Genomic DNA, 21,271 nt, shown 5'->3' on the forward strand with positions numbered 1-21,271 from the left:
AAACTGACTGGTAGCTGAATTGCATTCTGCTCTATTTCCTGCTCCTGCTGGTGCAGAAATTGCTTTCTGTGTTTCGTCCTCTCTGATGAATTTCTCCCCTCGTGACAGCTGAAAGTCGCGACAAAACAAAAGAGTCCAGAGAGATTTTTGATCCTAAAGGGATTGACCTCGGAATCAGTCATTTAACAGAAACTCCCGCCGTAAATGTCTGGACAGGAAGTCAGGTCATCACTGAAAAGAAGGAAAATAAATCAAACAGCAAAACGGATGCAGGAATGCATCAGCAACAGATAGCGCTGAAAGGTTGAACTGCACAACGCTTCTCTCTCTATTTCTGTTCCAGCTGCAGAACGGAGCGGCCTGAGGCGTTGCTGGTCCAGGTGAGCATCAGTCACTTAAATCAGCCTCGGTTTGTTCTAACGGAGAGAGATGATGGAGGCTAATTAAAAGCAGTTATAGACGGATAAACAATGAGACTGTGATGGTAAGAAATTCTGATTGTTGCTTTTATTTGGAAGATTGGCATGTCACGGAGTAGTTCAGTTAAAAACTTTGAAGCTGTAAGAGATTATGTGACAACTGTTCAGACAACTGGCCAGAAATCAACATGACACGGTGCTCTTTGGATGCTTTTATATAGACCTTTGTGGTCCCTAATACTGGATCTGAAGTGTCTTTTACATAGACCTTAGTGGTCCCTAATACTGTATCTAAAGTCTCTTTTACATAGACCTTAGTGGTCCCTAATACTGTATCTGAAGTCTCTTTTATATAGACCTTAGTGTTCCCCTGATACTGTATCTGAAGTCTCTTTTACATAGACCTTAGTGGTCCCCTAATACTGTATCCAAGTCTCTTTTATAGACCTTAGTGGTCTCTAATACTGTATCTGAAGTCTCTATATAGACCTCAGTGGTCCCCTAATACTGTATCTGAAGTCCTTTATATGACTTAGTGGTCCCCTAATACTGTATCTAAAGTCTCTTTCATATAGACCTTAGTGGTCCCCTAATACTGTATCTGAAGTCTCTTTTATATAGACCTTAGTGGTCCCTAATACTGCATCGGAAACAACCGGGTAATTAAAATAAAAATGTGTATAAAATGACAGATTTCTATTGGACATTGTTGGAAACATTTAGAATAATAAGTCAACAACATAAAGAACACAGGTTGAGTCGTTTTTAGACATTTTAATGAGGTAAAGTTACACATTATGTCTTTAAGTCATCAGTACTTGAGTGAATGTACTTCATTATATTCCACCTCTGGATATGGCTCGTCTGACCTCTGACCCCAGGCTACCTTCCAGTTGTTTTGTCTGAGACATCCCTGTGGAGGATCTGAAGCATCTCTCCGGATAAGTGGTTAGATAAGTGGTTGGATCAGTGGGTAAAAGGTCAGTTTTAATGTGTTGTTGTGCTTTTCGACAGCACTCTGAGGTGATCTGTGACTTCTTGCGCATCCGTTCACGATAAAAGTAGAAACACCTACACCGAAGAGCCTCGACCTCCCACTCAGCGCACACGTTAGGTCTCTGCAGAGAAAGGGTGATGAGTCTCAAATGGACTTGGGATGATTTCTGATGTCAAACAAAGGGGACAACAGTGCGCGCCTGTTATGAAATATTAACGATGTGTTCTTTGTATTGATGAGGAAAGAGAGAGGCTAGATTCTAATGAAGAATTAACAGAAGATTTAATGAAACAGCATGATGAAAATGATCTGACAAAGACCAATGTCACACTGCAGCTGTCAGTGGACTGAAAGACGTGCCTCCTCTTCAGAGGACACATCGATCAGTCCCCAATCATTCTCAAGTTTCAGAATTATATTCCCTGCACATGGCGGCGGTTCTATTTCACGTGGTGTGTTTAAACCCATTCTCATTGGTCTGTCATTGGCATGGTAACGTGTTGGGTGCATTTCATTGGCTTTCTTCATAGCCGATGAAATGGTCACACCTCCAACATGCACATTTGGGTTTCTCCCGGACACAGATCAAAAGCTATCATGTGTTCTAATCTATTGTCAGCACAGCAGCGATGGCTATGTTAAAGGCCTGATTTAACCTTGGGTTGGTGTGAAGCAGTCGAATGCTAATTAAGGCTCATCAGTTGAAACAATCTGGCTGCAGAGTATAAATAAAACCCAAAGTTCATTGTTGTTTTAACTTTTTAAAACCCAACACTGTTACGGGGTGGCGGAGGGAGGACCCAAATCCAGAGACGAGGAGGCAAGAATGAGCCGGTACACAGGGGAGTTTTATTCAAACAGTTCAAAAGAAAAGCAGCGAAGGCAAAGTCCACAGGGAGGGGCAGGAGTCCAAACATAAATCCAAACGGGCACGGGGATGGGCAGGAGTCCAAACGAGAGTCCAAACCGGCACGGGGAGGGGCAGGAGTCCAAACGAGGGTCTAAACGGGAACAGGGAGAGGCAGGAGTCCAAACAGGGTGGGAAACTCACGGAGGATGGCTGGGAAACAGGCAGAATCACGCAGACTGGCAACACTGACAAGACGGAAGGATCAGACGAAGCACAAGGGAAACACAGACCTTAAATACACCAGGGTAATTGGGTAACAAGAGGCAGGTGACAAGAGGGCAGGGGAGCAGGTGCAGCACATCAGGTAATCACAGGAGCGGGAAGACACGGGAAGTCAACCTAGATGCAAGACGGGACAAACAACAGACTTCAAAGTAAAACAGGAACCAGAACATACAGACACCGAGGGGAACACAGGACAGGACCAACCACACCAGACCGGGGAGAAAACCGAGAAACAGACACGAGGGCCAAAAGGGAAAAATAATCCCCAACAAAAACCCCAAACCACAACCCAACACACTCCGACGTCACAAGGCAAACTCTCCCGTATGGACGGCCAAACAGCATACGAAAAGCTGCAGATTTGAGATTAATGTTGGTGTAGACAGGGTCTCGGAAACCAAATCCAAGAGCCATAACTGCACTTAACATTACTTGAGTTTTGAGGTTTTGAGGATGAATCATGCATTTGATGTCTTGTTTGTTTGGTATGTCTGTGTTTTGTTATTTTACTTTCTTTTTGTAAGAATAAACCTACTTCTTTTATATACATTTTTTAAACACATTTTTATAATTTTTATATTTTAGAGTGTCAAACTCTGATTCACTAAGGGCCATCCTGGAAAACGAAAACAAGGGCCAGACATGTAGAGTTTGTGTACAAGCATACATTGAGAAAAGTCAGATATCTTTGACTGTATTACTGCATGTCCCTTTTATTGAAGTTTTGACGCATTTGTCAACAAAAAAAGTTAGCAAAAAAAGTTCCTTAGCCATCATAGAGTTTAGCAAATCAAGCACAAAATAAGATTACATTTTTAAAAGCAGGTTGCCACACAGCCGACTCAAAGCAACTTATTTATTCCCCTTGTTATACATGTACTATGACAGTGAAGACCAACCCCAACGTCTTCAGAAATGTGTGACAAATACGCATGCATAAGTAAGTGCTGTTTATTTTGACATCCAATTATATCAGTATAGAGCAGGCCTGCCCATTTTGGGGCCCACGGGTCAAAGTTGGCCCATGCACAATTTTTTTGGGCTTGCGATCTGATCAGTGACAGTATGGTCCCCTCAGTAAAGCAGTCGGAGATGACAGGATAGGACACATGCAGATGCGGTTCGGTTTTAGCTCTGGCGTGCAGTTTTAATACATCTTCAGCAAGCAGACAATTCTGAATATAGTTACCGAGCACTGTCAACATTTCCCTGCTCTTATTATCCAAGTCTGCAAGCAGCTCATTAGATTAGGTAATGGTAACACATGCTAATGTAACAAGACCAATGCTGGACATGAACACTGACTGGAAGCTGTTGTTATTATAAATAGATTTGAACTCACTCTCAACCTCAAAAATCCCATTTATTTCTGACTGTATATTTAAGTGCTGTTTTGGTTTGAGTTCACTTCCCATTTGTCCTATCTCCAAATTGTAAAATGAATTATTGTTCAAAATACATCAGCATCAAGATTGACATTGAGATACTTGAGATTTTCCCAGAGCAAAAAAGGAAAATAGGGATACAGCAGGAAATGTTGCGCCTGCTGGTGTCTTTCGTTCGGGGAATCTAATGAGGACACAGAGCATTTTGGCACAATAGTCACAAGGTGTGAAGTTTTGTTTTATCTCGCCACTGTCGCACTAGTTGCTTGCTCTTGGGGGAATTATTAGAATTATAGAGTGTGGTCTAGACCTACTCTGTCTGTAAAGTGTCTCGAGATAACTGTGGTTAGGATTTGACACTATAAATAAAGAAATAAAAAATGAATAGTTAGGAATCCTGATATCCTGGGCCTACAGGGCTGTCCAATCTGACTCCTATTTATTGTAATTTTAATTGTTGCTATTCTACAAGTCTAAAACAAACATCTTTGTGGGAAACGGAGGAAATAAAACATAGACATTCAACACTAAATATTCCTCCACACATGGACAGATTCTGTTCCTAAAAACAAAGCAGACACCACGTCTTACGATACCGGAGCAAAAATTACATTTTCTGTCTCTTTCCCGCGGCAGCTGTCAAAAGCTTTTCTCTATTCTGTCAGTAACACGACCATTCTTGTCTCGTCCTCTGGCTCTGGTTTTCTTCTTGTTTTATTAGAAACTATCGCATGAATACAGAAATCTGGTAAAGGTGGCATGATATTTTATTTGGATCCCCATTAGCTTCATCATAAACTAAAAGCTCATTCTTCCCGGGGTCCTATAATCTGTTCATATGACAATACTCTTTACAACATCACATTATACACACAGACATAACATTTAAAAATACAAATCATACTTAAATCTTACAGTTAATGCAATTAATAATAAATGAAATTAAAAAGACACTACTCCAAATAGATCTGTTTTAAGAAATAAGACAACAAAACTATTACATACTGTAATTTGGTATTAAATATGTAAATTCCTTTGAAGGTACTGATTGAATGTCTTAAGGGATTTTTTAAAACCATACGGAGTGTTTGGTTTGATAGTCTTTGGGAGAGAGTTGCATTCACACATTACACACATTGTTGTGAAACAGACATAAAAAACAGGCTTTTATATGACATTTTGCTATTAAATTCAGTTTTAAAAAAAAAATCCATTTTGCTTGTTTGGTTTCCCATTTCCTTTGAGTGAATATACTTTGACTTTAAATGGAAAGTTTTTAAACTTTTTGTTTTTTTGCCCTTAGGTTTCCCATTTCCTTCCAATTACAGTAAAATGGATGCTGTCCTTTATACGAGCCTCCAGGGTATTTTTATACTCAGACAGCTCTTTGAAATGTCCAGAAGAAGTGTTAATACGTTTTCACATCCCTCCTTCTACAAAGAGATGAAGGTATTAAGCTCCAGATCCTCCCCCCATCATCTAAGACATCTTTTTCTTCCTGGGATTTTACTTTGATTTATGTCATCTTCGGCTCTCGAGTTCCGCCTCAGATAAAGATGTTACCCTGCAACAAACCTACAGGAGATCCTTCACTCACAAATTCCATCTATTCTCAAATGTGACACTGTTCTCCTAGAAAAATGCCCATATGAGTCTCTTGTCTCAGCAATTTCAAAACCCTTCTTTACTTTGGTGGGTGAGTCCAACAGGGTGGATTTTTTTTTTCCATCTACCCTCCAACTTGGCGGGAGAATCAAAAAATTAAATTCGGACACTGTGTATGAACATGAACAAGAATCTTGAGAGTTTACCCTACTAGCATGTTTTTCCTCGTCTCTTCCTTTTTTTCTTATCTGTGTCTGCTCAGCCCCAACTGGATGCAAGTGCCCGTTTTGCACATCAAACACCGCGACTCGCAGATAAAAGTTACTCCATCAAGGCATGTTCTCCGTCTGCAATATATTGACATTTACAGTGCAGAATCTCAGCCCTGAGCTCCCCGAGTGGAGCCGGGCAGATAAGCTGGCGGAGACTCAGCAGCTGAGCGGCTCTTTATCACCGGTCAAGAGCTGTGAAGGACTGGGCTGCGGCCATTGAGGAGCCATGCTGAATCACCCATGAGATATCTGAACCTCAAACAGCTGAGGAAATTGCTCTCTGAAGCCATTGAATGAAATTGAAAAAAAAAAAAAAGAGTGATGGTAGGAAAAAAGCCAATATACAATTGATTTTTTTTCTCTCTCTCTGTGTCATCCATGCAATGGACTGTATTTTTTTACATAGCGCTGTTCTAGTCTAACGACTTCTCAAAGTGCTTTTACATAGTACAGGAACCATTAACACACATTCACACACTGTGGCCGAGGCTGTCGTACAAGGTGCCACCTGCTCATCAAATAAACACTCACACACATTTACACTCCAATGCGCAGCATTTACACTTTCGATGTGTGGCAGAAATGGAGTTTCAGGGTGCATGTGTGAGGCTCAAACAGTCACAATCAGGGACGTGTGTGCACTCATCTTGACACAAAATGTTCTTCGACCAATCTGCAGCAAATGTTCTTCTCATCTCAAACAGCGCTGAGTAAACACTGCCGGTAAATATTACAGCGAGCTGCACACAGTAGGCCATGTTGGCCAAATACTAATCAGATGTTGAGATCAGATGTGCAGTGGTGTTTGAACGTTACTTCAGGCGGTTTGAGTGTGTATTATCACGTGGAGAAATCTGATTTAGGGATGCAATCCTATACCACCTTATAGCTGTCATTCTTTGTCTTTATGGTGATAATACACCGTTGTGTGTGAATGTTCCTTCAGGCTGTTCAATTCAACTGTGGGCAGCGTTTGAGTAGGTTTTACGATATAGAGGAGGTGTCAAACACAAGGCCCGCAAGCCAAATCTAGCCCCTCGCAGATTTCAATACGGTCCTAATATCAATTTAGGTTCACAATCCATTTCGGCCTACCAAGTTGTTGTCGCTTATGGATGGTTTTTTTACAACATTTTTGCCACTTTGCAAAATGCATTTTGTTTGCATCGAAATGTCAAATGCGGGTACATCTTTAGAAAATCTCAGAGGGCTATTAGCCACATGGCAGGCAAATGTTGGCACCAACAGTTCTGTTTTTCAGTCTTCCTTTTGGTGAAAGTGGCACCTACTTTCTTCTGTTCCTCTGCTGTCTGCACATCGGGGCTTCACGGGAGAACCCCAGCCACCACATCACTGTTTACTTCTGTTTTATCTCAGGCTAATTTATTAGCCAGTATGTGGAGATTTTTGCCAGGTGCCTCTTTAAAAAAGAAAGCAGGCTAACAACTGAGGATAATCCAGCAGAACTTGCAACCCCGACCAGAAAGTTGTGTCACACCCAGAAAACAACGCAGTTTAATATTTTGACCAGTAAAGAAAATGCATTTCATCTACCCGCCAACCTGGCCGGTGATTCAAAAAGTTAATTTCGGACACTGTGTATGAACATGAACAAGAATATTGAGTGTTTACCTCCTCCCTTGCTTCGTTTTTGTCTTATCTATGTCTGCTCAGTCTCAACTGGACGTGAGAGCCCGTTTAGCATCTTTAGCAACATCTTTACCTCTCTTCTCCTTCCGTTATTTATCTCAGAGCAACTTTTCAAGCTTCAGCTTCTACAAATCTGCGTCAGTGGCCGCTGAGCTGTGAATGGAATTTGGTTCATAAATCTGATGGTTAAAACTGAAGGAAAAAAAGTCCATTGATTACATGCTGGACATTTGATATATAGGAAGAAATAAATGTCTTAAAGGTCCCATGGCATGGTGCTCTTTGGATGCTTTTTTATAGACCTTATTGGTCGTTAAAACCTTTCTTTTTAGTAAACTCTGGGAACAGAAACGGTGTTCTCAGTGCTGGAGTTCATGTGTAGAGCCCCCGGTGATACGTGGAGCTAAGTCTCATGTTGTCAAGCCTTCTTAGTGTTTTAAAAATCAATGCTATCATAGTAGTGTCCCTAGCACTCCCATTAAAAATCCCATTCACAAAAAGCCCCTAGGTTGCATTTTGGTGGGAGTTACGCTTTAAGTAAAGTACTTGAGTAAATGTACTTAGCTATATTTCACCACTGCAATTCTGCACAGACAAACCAACTTGATAAAGCATTTCTGCACTTGGGAGAGTCTCTTTGATGCTCCACAGCAGACCCTCCCATCAATAATGTGCTTTAAAACAATGTAACTGTCAGAAACAAAGTGGGATTGGACCTGAGAGGGTCGGCTGGAGGACTGAAAACTGATCCATGAGACCTGAAAAAGGGTTAAGAAAGATGCTTCTGTATCCAGGGAGAGACTGAGAAGCCAGATACTCAGCGATATTTCCACATATTCTCAATACTGCTGTTCAGAAAGCTGCATAAATAAATGGGTAATACAGAAGCTGCCTGGGAGACTCGTTTAAAGGCAGCAACTAACAGCCGGCTGGAGATTGTGGCTGGGATGTTAGTGTTTAGAGTGATATAAAAAACCCTCTCCAGCAGAGGAACTGTTTCCATCCTCCTATCTGAACCGGAGAACGTAACGTCAGGGTTTAAAACGCGTCATTAACATTGTAAAACGGTCGCAGTTTAGTTAGATTCAGGCACCAAAACTACTTAGTTTAACTTAGAAAAAGATGGTAGTTTGGGTTAAAACCAGACGTTACTTAATTTCCAGTTGTGCACGTGACACTAAACATGACGAAGCTCCGTTTGTTCCAGTAAAAAATAATCTATACACAAGGTTCCACTTCGGTAGCTGGAAATTCAGCCGGATGTTTCTCTTTTCGGCCGGATGTCCGTCCCCTTCCTCTTCCTTTGTGTTGGCGTTCTAACCTCCGGTGGATTTCTGAGGACTATGGTTACCTGGTCCTCAGATCTCTGCAGGGTAAATCCAGACAGCTAGCTAGACTATCTGTCCAATCGGAGTTTTCTGTTGCACGACTAAAACTACTTTTGAACGTACACATGTTCCACCAAAACAAGTTCCTTCCCGAGGCTATTCTGCAGCGGCACCGTGGCTCTGTCCGGCGCTTAGCACCGCCCAAGACGATTGTGATTGGTTTAAAGAAAAAAAACTGAGCACGTTTTTTTTCCCCATCCAGGGATACTGTGGCCAACCAGACGCTCTTCCGCAGCGCTGTGGAGAAAGGTGTGGCAATGTGAGACTAAGTAAAAAATAACTTGCCGTTTACTTTTCAAACGGGACATGAACCCTGGTCTCCCGGGTGAAAGTCCTGTGTGTCTTTAAAACCAAAACCTATCAGGAACTTGGCGCACTTATACTTGGTCACCTTACTTCCTGCTTTGCTCCCGTCACAACTGCTACAGCCACTAGAGGGCGCCGTCTCTATAAACGTAAAGATAAGTCATAATTGCTGCATGAACAAATGACCTATGGGAGTGTTTTTCAAGGGAGGACAGTCTCCTCGAATCATGTCCAGACAAAAACACATATACAGTATATGAAAACTATAAGTGAACATTTCTGAAAAACTGAAGCTATACTAAAACTGGCAAACACTCTGAAAACGTACGCTCTAGAGGGCGCTGCCACTATCAACGGAAAGATGAGTCGTAATGGCTGCTTGAACTAAATGACCCATGGGAGCGTTTTTTCAGGGGAGGACAGTCTTTAATGTCAATATGCTGCTTATGAATCCTGTATAGGGGAGCTGACGGTAAAGTGTGACCACAAAACATTTCTCAAGACGTATCGTCAAATGTATCTCGTTTGATTCGTTTTCAGAGGCATTAGAGTGTGGACTCACCGCAACGGCAAACACAAACATGAGTAATCCATGATCTGTGATCTAAACCAGCACGAGTTCAGGTGTCCTTAATCGACTTCAGCCCGTTCCTCGCTCGTTTTCCGTGCCCAGATCTTTCCCAGCTGGTCCTAAATCTGATCTGGCAACATTTCAGCTCTCGCCTCATGGAGCTCCAGGCTGCCACTGACAACATTTTGAGCTCTGCTTTGCCAGGAGGGCTGACATGTTTTTTCCTGAGATGAGGGTATCATTACACCCACTCGCCGCCAGGCCAGCGGTCTGTCTCTCATATCGCCTCCTCTCACTCATCAGCATAACGGCTCCTGTTCTCCCATCCAGCCGCGCTCTCGCTGCCACGAAGCAATACAGCAGAGACTGTTATGCAAACAGGTTCAGTGCTTGTTTGCCTCTGAATCATCTGCGGCTGAAGGCCCCGATTGTCCCTACTTTCAACAACAAACATGACATTACATATCGCTGCTGTGTCTTCAAAACTAGAAAAAGTAACAGAATGGTTTGCTACACATTCTCAAAACAACAAACCCCTCAACTCTACACCTGCAAGGCCCGTTGATGCGTTGATATTTAATTAATATGTGCATGAAGAGAGGAACTTTAAGGGGTAAAAAAATCTGAATTTGACATGAAAAAAAAGATAATTTTCTTGCTGAGTGTTAGATGAGTATATATTGACGCCACTCAAGGCGGCCTGTTAAATATGAAGCTGCTTAGCTTAGCTCTCTGGTTAACAGAACAAACAGAAACTTAAGTCTAAAAACGAGTTCTGAACCAACCCTTTACAACACCAAAGTTACACAATACAACAATCAAACTAATCTAACCGGTGAAGACAGCCTACCCTGGAAATCCAGAGTTCCCACGAGAGCACAATTTGAATTTGCTCAGCGAGCTACTCTGGCATTGAGTAATGCTGCTCATTAACTATACCCTTGTAGCCGAGCTGCACCAATCCCATGGGCGTATCTGATATAGGCAGGCCACAGGTGAGCTGCACCAATCACATCGGTCTATCTGATATAGGCGGGGCCAGAGGCGAGCTGCACCAATCCCATGGGCGTATCTAATATAGGCGGGGCCAGAGGCGAGCTGCACCAATCACATCGGTCTATCTGATATAGGCGGGGCCAGAGGCGAGCTGCACTAATCACATCGGTGTATCTGATGTGGGCGGGGCCAGAGGCGAGCTGCACTAATCACATCGGTGTAACTGATGTGGGCGAGGCCAGATGTGTAACTGATGTGAGCTGAACAGATGACGACAGTTTAATCTACCAGTTTGCTCCGCTGGTAGCTAAGCGTATGGGGCTCTGGATACGTCACCCAGTGTGTTGTTGTGATTGGTCGTAGTGTTATCCAATTGCATGCAGTGAGATTTTCAAATGCACGCTTGGTGCCGCCCATCTCAGGGCCAGACCCTTAATGTTTCGGATTTGGGTCTGGATTTTCAGGCTACCGTTTGACAGCAAGCGCTAATAATATTTAAAATATAGCATTAAATGGATACTAAAAAAAAAAAAAATATATATATATATATATATATATATGTATATAATATTATATGAATATAATGTAGGACATTGCTTAGTTTCCTTGTCGGTATTCCTGTCTGCTACTCTACTGCCTGACTACGGAGAAGATGCTCACACAAACACACTGATCAAACCTCTCAACTATCCCTTTAAAAGCTTTACATTAGGCTCCCCAACCAAAACTAGGGAGCTCCTGATTGGTCACGGCTGCAGGAGCAACAGGTGAAGAGATGTAAACTATTTATCACATTGTAATGCATTTATCATGTTGCCGCCGGGCTATTCACGGCCGAAAGACAAAAGTCACGTTAAATATGAATGTACAGTACCATCCTGTTTTTATCACCGTGAATTATTTCTGCCCTTATTTCTGATACAAATAAACGTCTACCTCAGTATTTAACATCAATAAAACGACCGCAGAGACGGACGTTGTAGATCAGATTGTAATCTGATTTCCTGTAACGTGTGATTCGATTTGAGTTCAACCATCTACTCAGCTCAATAAAGTCACACCTTCAGACTTCATAATAACTCAGATCATGCACGACATGATCTGAGTTATTGGTTTAATCATGGCTGTGCTCTGCCTTTACAACGTTTCTGCTGTAGTCGTAAGTAATGACCTACATTGAAAGGTGCTATTAAAGCTATTTGTTATGGAGCTGCTGACTTCTTTTTTCAGACCATTTGCATCTCTTTGCACCTGAGACTTTTCTAAAACTGCTGGATAAATATTCCCAGCCCGAGGAGGAGCGACAGTTCGGGGACATTATGACCCTGCAGTCTTACAAATGGACCTTCTTATAGGGCGTTTTTATGTGTCGGTGTGGGTTTTTTTTGTGGAAAAGCTGTCATTTTTCAGGCAGTTCTTGATGGAGACTGTTTTTTATTGTTGGAGGCAGAATTGCATCATACCCAACATCCGTGTAGTCAAGCTAACGAGAGAGGGAGAGGACAAACATGGATGCCGGCAGTAAAGTGGTCATTTGGTTGCCAGGGAAGGAAAAAGGCATTTAGACATTTGAAACTTTTCTTTTCGTTATACATTTGGACACCTGCAGAAGGAATATTCAACCTATGAGTACCGTTGACTCTCTTAACACTACATCCTGTTACAGCGCCACGACCGAGCTGCTGCTTTGTCCGGTGGGTTCCTGCTGCTTGACTTTAAAAGTGATTTCAGCCTTTTATCTGAACCATAATGAAGTATTTGAAGTTGAAGTTATTTCAAGCCAAACTGTGATATTACTCTAAACCGAACCAAGACGTTGTTGGTCCTGAACAAACCAAAACAAGTCCTCTAAAGAAAACCCATGAAATAAGTTGTTTGTGCATTCCCTCCAGAACGACACAGAGAAGTATTTCTGATCGGACGCCTCTATCAGCAGAACAACATAATGTTTCAGTGCCGGGATAGCTCAGTTGGTAGAGCAGGTGCACATACTGTATGTAGAGGTTTACTCCTCAACACAGCGCCCCCGGGTTCAACTCTAACCTGCAGCCCTTTGCTGCATGTCACCCCCCCCCCCCCCCCTTTCTCCCCTATCATGACTTCATCTGTCCGGAGGAAATAAAGGCTGAAAATGACAAAAATAATAACCCTAATGTTTGTTTCTCCAGTCAGTGCCAGTTCCTCAAATTAGCCAGGTGCGTCATGAATTTTGCTTTTCTTAGAAACTGCAGCGGACACTCCCCTTTCTTGATACTCTTTTTTGCAACTTCCTCATTAAACCACTGAACGGATCATGTCATTTGGCTCCCTCCTCCTTGCCTGTTGTCACCGGTTGTGACAGATGTGTTTAAATGGAACTACATCAAAATCACTTCCTTTCTACATTGAGGGACAAAAAGTGAGGCAAAACTACTGCAGCTTCAAAAAGAACCCGTAACTCTTAAATTCACAGATGAGGAAAAATCATATTGAAGAATAGATTTAGCTTTATTGATATTGCATGCGAGTACATGGACAAGTGCAAAAAGCAGTTACCTGCACAGTAGAGTACATTACATAGTTTATAGAATAAACAGTAGAGGGGAGACATGAATACACTGTTACAGTATGATTAAGTATAAAATATATAGTGCAGGTGTAAGTACAAGTAATGCTAATATAAGACACAATATACAGAATAAACAGTTGGAGGAATAATATGAATATTGTCTATGTACTATAGATCAGGTACATGGAGTATGTGAGAGCATTATTTAAGGACTCTTAATAAGAAATGTGAAGATACCAACTTATCTGTTTTGGATGAAGGTAAGGCTCTGGACTGACTCCCAGGAGGCTTCTTAATATGAGATCAGATCAAGATTTGTCCGGCTCGGACTAAAATAAAAACAGCTCAGCACAGAAAACACATCCAGTCACCTATCACTATATCATTTTGTTATCTTCTTGTGTAAAATATGATGAGATGACGTTGAACAGCAGAGGACTCTGTGGTGGGTTGATGATGTTGATCAGTGGAGTCAGACAGCGGTAGAAAGATCTGCAACGTTTTCGTAGGTCACCGTACCTTCATCATCATGCTCCTGTGAAAATTAAGCAAATAAATGTCTGATTCAGCACTGATTTTGCTGTTATGTTATAATTGTAAAAAAAAAGAAAAAAGAAATCTGTTTAAACTCACAATGTGTTCTTCCGTCTGTGCTTTGTTCCCTGAAAAGACAAAAGAGTCAACTTTAGCTTCCACAATAAAAATCCAGGTTTATTAAACTTTTTCAAAATAAAAGTCTCGTCTGTGAATGTTCTCACGTTTAACTCGTGTCCAAATGTTGACCGTCACAACGCTTGTTATGAGTGCTGCTAAACCCAGAGACACGACGATGATCCTCCACCAGCCTGAAACAGGAAGCGGGCGTGAAGTGTTAAATATAGTCAGATGTGTTTAGTTTAACAGGAGGAGAGTTAAATATTTTCTTTCTGTAGAAGAGAGACGCCTGTGTTGTTGGGAGAGAGTGAGGTCTTCCTCTCTCACTTCTGAGGAGCAGCAGCGAGCCAACAGGCCATAAAAGCTTTTTTGCACGTTGTGAGAATTTACACAATAAAAGGGGACAAGAAATACTGGAAACCAAGCAATCAGCCAAACTTAACAGGCACTGCTCTCGTTTAATGTAATTATCCACAAAGTGATTTCATACAGCCCATCATATTCTCACCTGGTCCATCATCGTTGTTTTCAAATGTCGGGTTTTTTGTCTCTTCTGATGACCGTTTATCTTCTGTTGTCATTGGTGATTTACTCGTGGTTGGAGACATAGTAGTTGTTGCACCTTAACACAATAAAACAAAAATGACCTTTCAATGACTTGTAATACTTTGACATCTGATTAAATATACTGAAGCATTAAAATATTTAAATTATATTACAATACAATTTGTGGCTCAGTGGTAGTGTGGTCGCCTGCCAATCGGAAGATTGGTGGTTCGACCCTTGGGCCCTGCAGTCCCATGTTCAAGTGTCCTTGGGCAAGACACTGAACCCTGAGTTGCCCCCAATGCTGCGCCTTCGGGGTGTAAATGTGTGTGAGTGTGTATCTAATGAGCAGGTGGCACCTTGTACGGCCGCCTCGGCCACTGTGTGTGAATGGTGAATAGTTCCTGTACTACGTAAAAGCGCTTGGAGTAGTCATTAAGACTAGGAAAGCGCTTTATAAGAACTGTCCATTACAATATTTATGTTTCATGTAATGTTCTCTTTTTCTCTCTCATAATCCTTAATCTTTACCAGAAGAATGATAATACTGATGATGGTCACCTTGAAGTGCTCTGTGTCAGGACGGGATGATTGTAAACACACAGTGAAGTGGCTGTGTGAGCGTGATATAAATGGTGTGAAGACAACAGAGCGTAACTGTTCAGCCACTGTGACATTTACAACTTGTCCGGTCACATGGACCACAATAATACCCTGACACAGAGCCGTTCAAGGTGACCGCGCATCGGTCTTCTCTTCAGTCACTGGTGAAGATGGAGACATTGAGAGAACATAAATATTGTAATGTTTTAGTATATATTTCTAACCAAACAGTTTTAAAACATTATGATATACTGAACACACTCACTGGTAACAACTTTCAGAAAATCCCCACGGCCTTCACCACGTAGTTCTCCTGATGTGTACTGTAGGCACTCGTATTGACCAGCATCCTCAGGCGTGACCTCCTTTATGACCAGAGCACATTTCTCTGTAACACTCATTCTGTCTGATTTAGCTTTGGCTTCTTCCTGAATCTGCCCGTGTTTAAACAGCAGAACTGGGATGTCTTTAATTGGGATGATCCAAGCAATACTGTCACACTTCTCCTCACCATCTATCACATTTCTACAAGGCCAAGTGACGTCATCTCCAGCTCTGACAGTGTGGACGTCATAAACCAATTTCTTCCGAGCTGCTGTTGGTAAAAAAAAAAAGAGAAATATGATCAACTGGAACATAAATGTTATATTTATAGGTAAAGTGACGAATATTTTAGATAAGTTTGTAAATGTGTTTCGTGTTTGGTTTCCAAAAGTTTACTAAACTACCCACGTAACAACAAAATATGTATTCTCTTACCTGTAAATTGGACCAGCAGCATCAGAAATGAAGACGTTATGATCCATCTGAATCGAGCCATTGCGCTTCTTTGTCAAAGTCTCTGTCGCGCTGCGTCTTAAACGTTAATTTGCTTCCTGTAAAAATGAGGAAGTCACTTCCTAACAATGACTTCATCTCCTCTGTTAGTAAATAAATGATGTGTAATATTAGCTTTTATTCTCTGTGGAAATCCCATGACTTTTCAACATTATTCCATGACCATGAGCACTTCTTTTGAACACAGCCATGGCGATTTCTTTTTAGATTTTTACGTTGCATAGACAAATGTTCGAGCCCAGTGTAAACAGGTGTTCAACCCAAGAGAGGAAAGGTTTACTACGAGAGCTGAGAGAACAATAAGAGGTCAGCCAATCAGGGGCGAGCTGCAGCGTGTGCTGAAGAGAGAGAGAGAGAATTACAAAACAAGTATTAAATCTGAATATAGATAATTGTATATTATTGTAATGTAAGCAGTAATTGTAGGCAGTAATATACTGTTCTTCATCATCAGCTCCACCACAACTACACTTCCTTGTTTCTCACTCACATGGAGCTAAACTAACCAATCACACGCTATCAGAACTTAGACTGCGTTAAATGTGAGGAAAACCACAGCAGTAGATTCATAACTGATGTAAATAATTACATATGTAAATAGTTATCTGTATACTAATTGCAAAATTTTTTGTTGTTACAAATTAAATTAAGACTCAAAGTTTATTGTGCTGTCTCCCGTCAAAATTGAAAATGAACTTTTTTGTTGTGTTTTTTTTTCCTTTCACTTTTTCTTACATTTGTCCTTTTTTTTTTAAACTCTTTTGACATTTTTTAAAACTTTTTCTTACATTTTCGTCTCTTTTTTTAACCACTTGACTTTTTTTTCAACATTCAACACTACATAACACTAACTTATTTACTTATGTTTTACAGTTGTTTTGGGAAATTACAGTCAATAAACCTGATTTTTAGGAAATTATACCTAACGTTTTAGTTAGAAAAGTAACAAAAAAGAAAAATTAAAGAAAAGTATGTTGATGGATAACCACAGACTGGAATAGGTCAACTTTTACTCAATACTGTTTCAAAAGCACTTTAATTGTTTTTTCAAATGCTATAAAATTGAATAAGACACCCCAAAATTAATGAAAGTAGAGATTTGTACTTGCCAATGAGCGTTGGAATCAATCATGTTATTTAGATTAGATTAGATTAGATTAGATTATACTTTATTCATCCCACGACGGGGACATTTTTTCGTTACAGTAGCAGCATTTTTCAATAACAGCAAAAAACAATAACACACAAACAAGTAAACACGAAAGAAATACAGATTCAGCTTTATTCATATTGCGTACATAATATTGAGTACAAGTACCTGGACAATAACATGCAGTCCTGTAGAGTAAGGTACATACGTATAGTATAATATAATATATAGAATAAACAGTAGGGGGAGAGATATGAATACGCTGGGATATATATAGTAAGAATATGTGCAGAAGTTAGAGTTGACAGTCCAGGTATAAGTATAAAATAGACATTGAAGGTGTAAGTACAAGTAATGCTGAAATAAGACAATATGCAGAAAACACAGATGGAGGATTGATATGAATACTGTCTATATACTAAAAATCAGATATATGGAAAGAAGTATAAATGTGTTTGAGTATATGAGAGCATTATTTAGGAAAGCTAAATTAGAAATTAAAGAATATATCAAGGGATCTGTTTTAGATGAAGTTGACTCACAGGGGGCTTCTTAATATGAGAGCAGATCAAGACCTGAGTATATTTGTCTAGCTCAGACTAAAATATAAATAAACATCATTTAGTTATCTATTTATATAAAATATGATGAGATGATGTTTAACAGCAGTGGACTCTGTGGTGGGTTGATGTTGTTGATCAGTGGATTCAGACAGACGTAGAAGGCTCTGCAGCGTTTTGCACCGTATCTTCATTTCCATCATCATGCTCCTAATAAATGTCAAATAAATGTCTGATTCAACACAGAACTTGCTCTGTAAAAATTTTTTTGTGATAAATTTTTTTTATTTAAGCAAAAATGCAAAACAATGGTCCAGATGACAATATACAGAAAAGTACACTACATATAACGAAAATACCGTCTGTTTTTTTTCTCTTAAAAGACAAAAAGATATGAGTCAATTTAGCTTCCACTATAAAAATCCAGGTTTATCCAACTTTTTCAAAATAAAAGTCTCGTCTGTGAATGTTCTCACCTGTAACTCTTGCTCATATGTTGACCACCACAACACTTGTTATGAGTGTTGCTAAACCCAGAGACACGACGATGATCCTCCACCAGCCTGAAACAGGAAGTTAGAAGTGTTAAATATATTCAGAGGTGTTTAGATGAGCAACTTGTTAGCGTGTTCTTGTGCTGTCTCTATGTCTCTAATATCTGAATGAACAAAGTCTCTTTGGCCTGCATGGCTTTCAAATGTAAATGTAGTTCTGTTCTGTTCAGTCGCTACCTTCTGGTTTTCTTCCATCGTTGTTTTCAGATGCCGTATTGTTTGCCTCGTTTGGGGTCCATGTAGTTCCTGTTTTCATTGTCACGGTGACAGACACAGAAAGCACAGAGGCTAAATACACAAGTAAACAAGAGTTAACGAGGGACAGGTGACACAAGGGCTGGGAAACAAGTGAAATACATCAGGACGGGGCAGAGAATCAAAAAGGCAGGAAAACCAAAAGACAGGAAGTAAACAAGACAACACATGGGGGAAAAAAGAAACTACAAAATAAAACAGGAAGTGGAAAAATAGAAAACGTAATACCAACTGAAACACAGAAACTTGATATGGGCTTGAGACGTGACATTGATTGATGATTTATTTGTGGTTGTCATTGCATCATCACCTTAACACAACCACAAAACTGTTCAGTTAGAAAAAAACTTGAAGAAATTATAGAATAATGAGATATTAAAACCCCAGATTTAAACAAATTTCTAATTTTAACTTGAGGAACTTGTGTGTGTGTGTGTGTGTGTGTGTGTGTGTATGTGTGTGTGTGTGTGTGTGTGTGTGTGTGTGTGTATGTTTGTCTTTCACAGTAAGGGATTTTAAACAGCTCAGCATATTCTCACCTGGTTTCTCACCTGAAGACTGAAGAGGACTGAAGGTGAACCGGTGCACTTTTCCTGTGTAAGCACGTGTCACGTCACACTTAAATAACTTCTCTGACTTCTGATTAAGGTGAGATGTTATGAATGTCGCAATGGCTGAACAGTCAAGCTGTGTTGTCTTCAAATCAGTCTTATTACCCTCATACAGCCACGTCACTGTGTGGTAACACCCATGATATCTCGACACAGAGCAGTTCAAGGTGACCGTAGCATTGTTCTTCTGTTCAGTCACTGGTGAAGATGGAGATAATGAGAGAGAAAGACACTTACTCTCCCCAAAAAAAAACTAGGGTGTTTTTGTGAATGTACCCAAGTCAAACTTACACGTGTATATATATAGTGATTTTGATGCAAGTACAGTGGCGTTCCTAGCTCTCCCATTCAAAAAGACATTTGACCGAAAAAAAATATAATATGGTAAATCTTAAAAGCTTCCGTCCTAATCATGCTTTGTTAAAACCTTTCTTTTTAGTAACCTCTGTGAAAACAAACAATGTTCTCAGTGCTGAGTTCATGTGTAGAGCCCCTGGTGATACTTGGAGCAAAGTCTTATGTTGTGTCGAGCCTTCTTAGTGGTTTAAAAATAGTGATTATGAGGCTAGCATAAAAGTATCCCTAACTCTCCCATTCAAAAGGCCAAAAATACGATAAATCTTAAAAGCTTCCGTTCTAAATATGCTTTTAAACAAAAGTTTCAGGTACATTCACAAAAACGCCCTAGGTTGCGTTTTGGCGAGTGTTACGCTTTAACGTCCTCACTGTAGTCATAATACTTGTAAGATTTCACTATTTTGTTCTAACAAAAAAGTTTGAAAACACTATGACGTAAACACAGGCCCCTAGGCAGCGGGGGTTCGGGTGGTTTGAAAGACCCCCCCTCACTGCCAAAGGTCCATAGTTTAAGCAATTTTTTTTTAACTACTTTTTGTTGTTGTGATAAACAAGTGTCTTTTTAAAGAATGACAGCTAATAATTTGAATCCCCCTCGAATGAAAAAAATTATCTAAAACCCTAATCTTGTTAAAAGCACCCCCTGAATGTGTTAACTGGCACGGGACATGTAACAATCTAAGGTCTAATGGAAGTAACTTTGTGCACTCATAGCAAAATGTTTGACGCGTGTCTGAGTGCATTTGGACTAAAAAAAGATGGTACGTGTCATAATTTGACAACATTGTAGTAAATATTTTTGGTGCTTAAAAAGAGAGTACTTGTTAAGATACCAGTAAACAAGCTAATCCAGCACAAATTAGTGCATAAAATCTTACCAAAATAAAGTATTTGTACCTCAAAATGAAATACAAAATTAGGGCAAATTGCAAAAAGGTCCACTATTTGAAGAAAAAAACAACCTATTTCCACTATGCTACAGGGTTGAAATACTCACTGGTAACAACAGACAGAAAAACCTCAGTGTCTTCACCATGTTGTCCTGATGTGAAATGTTTGCAGATGTAGCGACCAACATCCTCGTCTGCGACTTTCTTTATGACCAGAGCACATTTCTCTGTAACTCTCAGTCTGTCTGATTTAGCTTTGGCTTCTTTGTGAATCCTCCCGTGTTCAAACAGCGTTACTGTGTTTCCTGAACCAGTGAAGAGCCATTCAGTACTGTCACACTGATCCTGATCATTTCCATCTTTCGTATTTCCACAAGGCAAAGTGACTTCATCTCCCCCTCTGACAGTGGAGTAGGAATTCTTCCCAGCTGCTGCTGTTGATAAAAAGAGAGAAATATGACAAACTGAAATGTGAATATGACTGTAATTGTAGTTAGTGTGACAATCATTTTAGATACGTCTGCAAATGGGTCTCATGTTTGTTTGCCAAGAGTTCAGTAAACTCACCACGTTACAACAAAACTTGTATTCTCTCACCTGTAAACTGAACCAGCAGCATTAGAAATGAAGCCATTATGATCCATCTAAACTGAGCCATCATACTTCTTTCTCGTTCTTGACCTCTCAACTGTCAAAGTCTCTGATGCGCTGCGTCTTAAACATGAATAAAGGATCTACTTCCTGTGGTGACTTCCCCATATTAACTTCATCTCTGCTCTGTTAGAAGTGTTAAATTTATGTGTGATATTTCTTCTCTCTAAATCTCTTGAGGAAATCAAAAGAGTGAAAAACTTTGTAGCATTTTTCTTTTTAAGTTTGATGCATTTTACTTTTTTATCTACAGTAATTTACAAGGTCTTAAACAGCAACAGAAAAGAGAAACTAGTTATTTCTATATGTATATATTTTGTAAGGAAAACAG

The 21,271-nt window shown here is 40.2% G+C and overlaps 1 protein-coding gene across 4 annotated transcripts; it reads right to left on the reverse strand.

The window, feature by feature from the left end:
- Positions 1–2,451: 2,451 nt before the first annotated feature.
- Positions 2,452–21,071, reverse strand: LOC116706816 (uncharacterized). Of its 4 annotated transcripts, none has more exons than XM_032543856.1 (6): positions 20,887–21,071; positions 20,397–20,723; positions 18,983–19,240; positions 18,354–18,422; positions 18,099–18,185; positions 17,579–17,832 (listed from the first exon to the last, which is right to left on the reverse strand). In XM_032543856.1, the coding sequence occupies exons 1-5, from the start codon at positions 20,948–20,950 to the stop codon at positions 18,112–18,114; spliced, it is 792 nt and encodes a 263-aa protein (XP_032399747.1). In that variant the 5' UTR covers positions 20,951–21,071; the 3' UTR covers positions 17,579–17,832; positions 18,099–18,111. The 4 variants fall into 4 exon arrangements, 3 of the variants coding, with proteins under 3 accessions (XP_032399748.1, XP_032399747.1, XP_032399746.1); XM_032543855.1 differs by having other exon boundaries at positions 18,971–19,240; XM_032543857.1 differs by lacking the exons at positions 17,579–17,832; positions 18,354–18,422 and adding an exon at positions 13,905–13,934 and having other exon boundaries at positions 18,971–19,240.
- Positions 21,072–21,271: the final 200 nt, after the last annotated feature.

The sequence above is a fragment of the Etheostoma spectabile genome, chromosome 18 (genome assembly GCF_008692095.1).
Source record: "Etheostoma spectabile isolate EspeVRDwgs_2016 chromosome 18, UIUC_Espe_1.0, whole genome shotgun sequence".
Classification (NCBI taxonomy): Eukaryota; Metazoa; Chordata; class Actinopteri; order Perciformes; family Percidae; genus Etheostoma; species Etheostoma spectabile.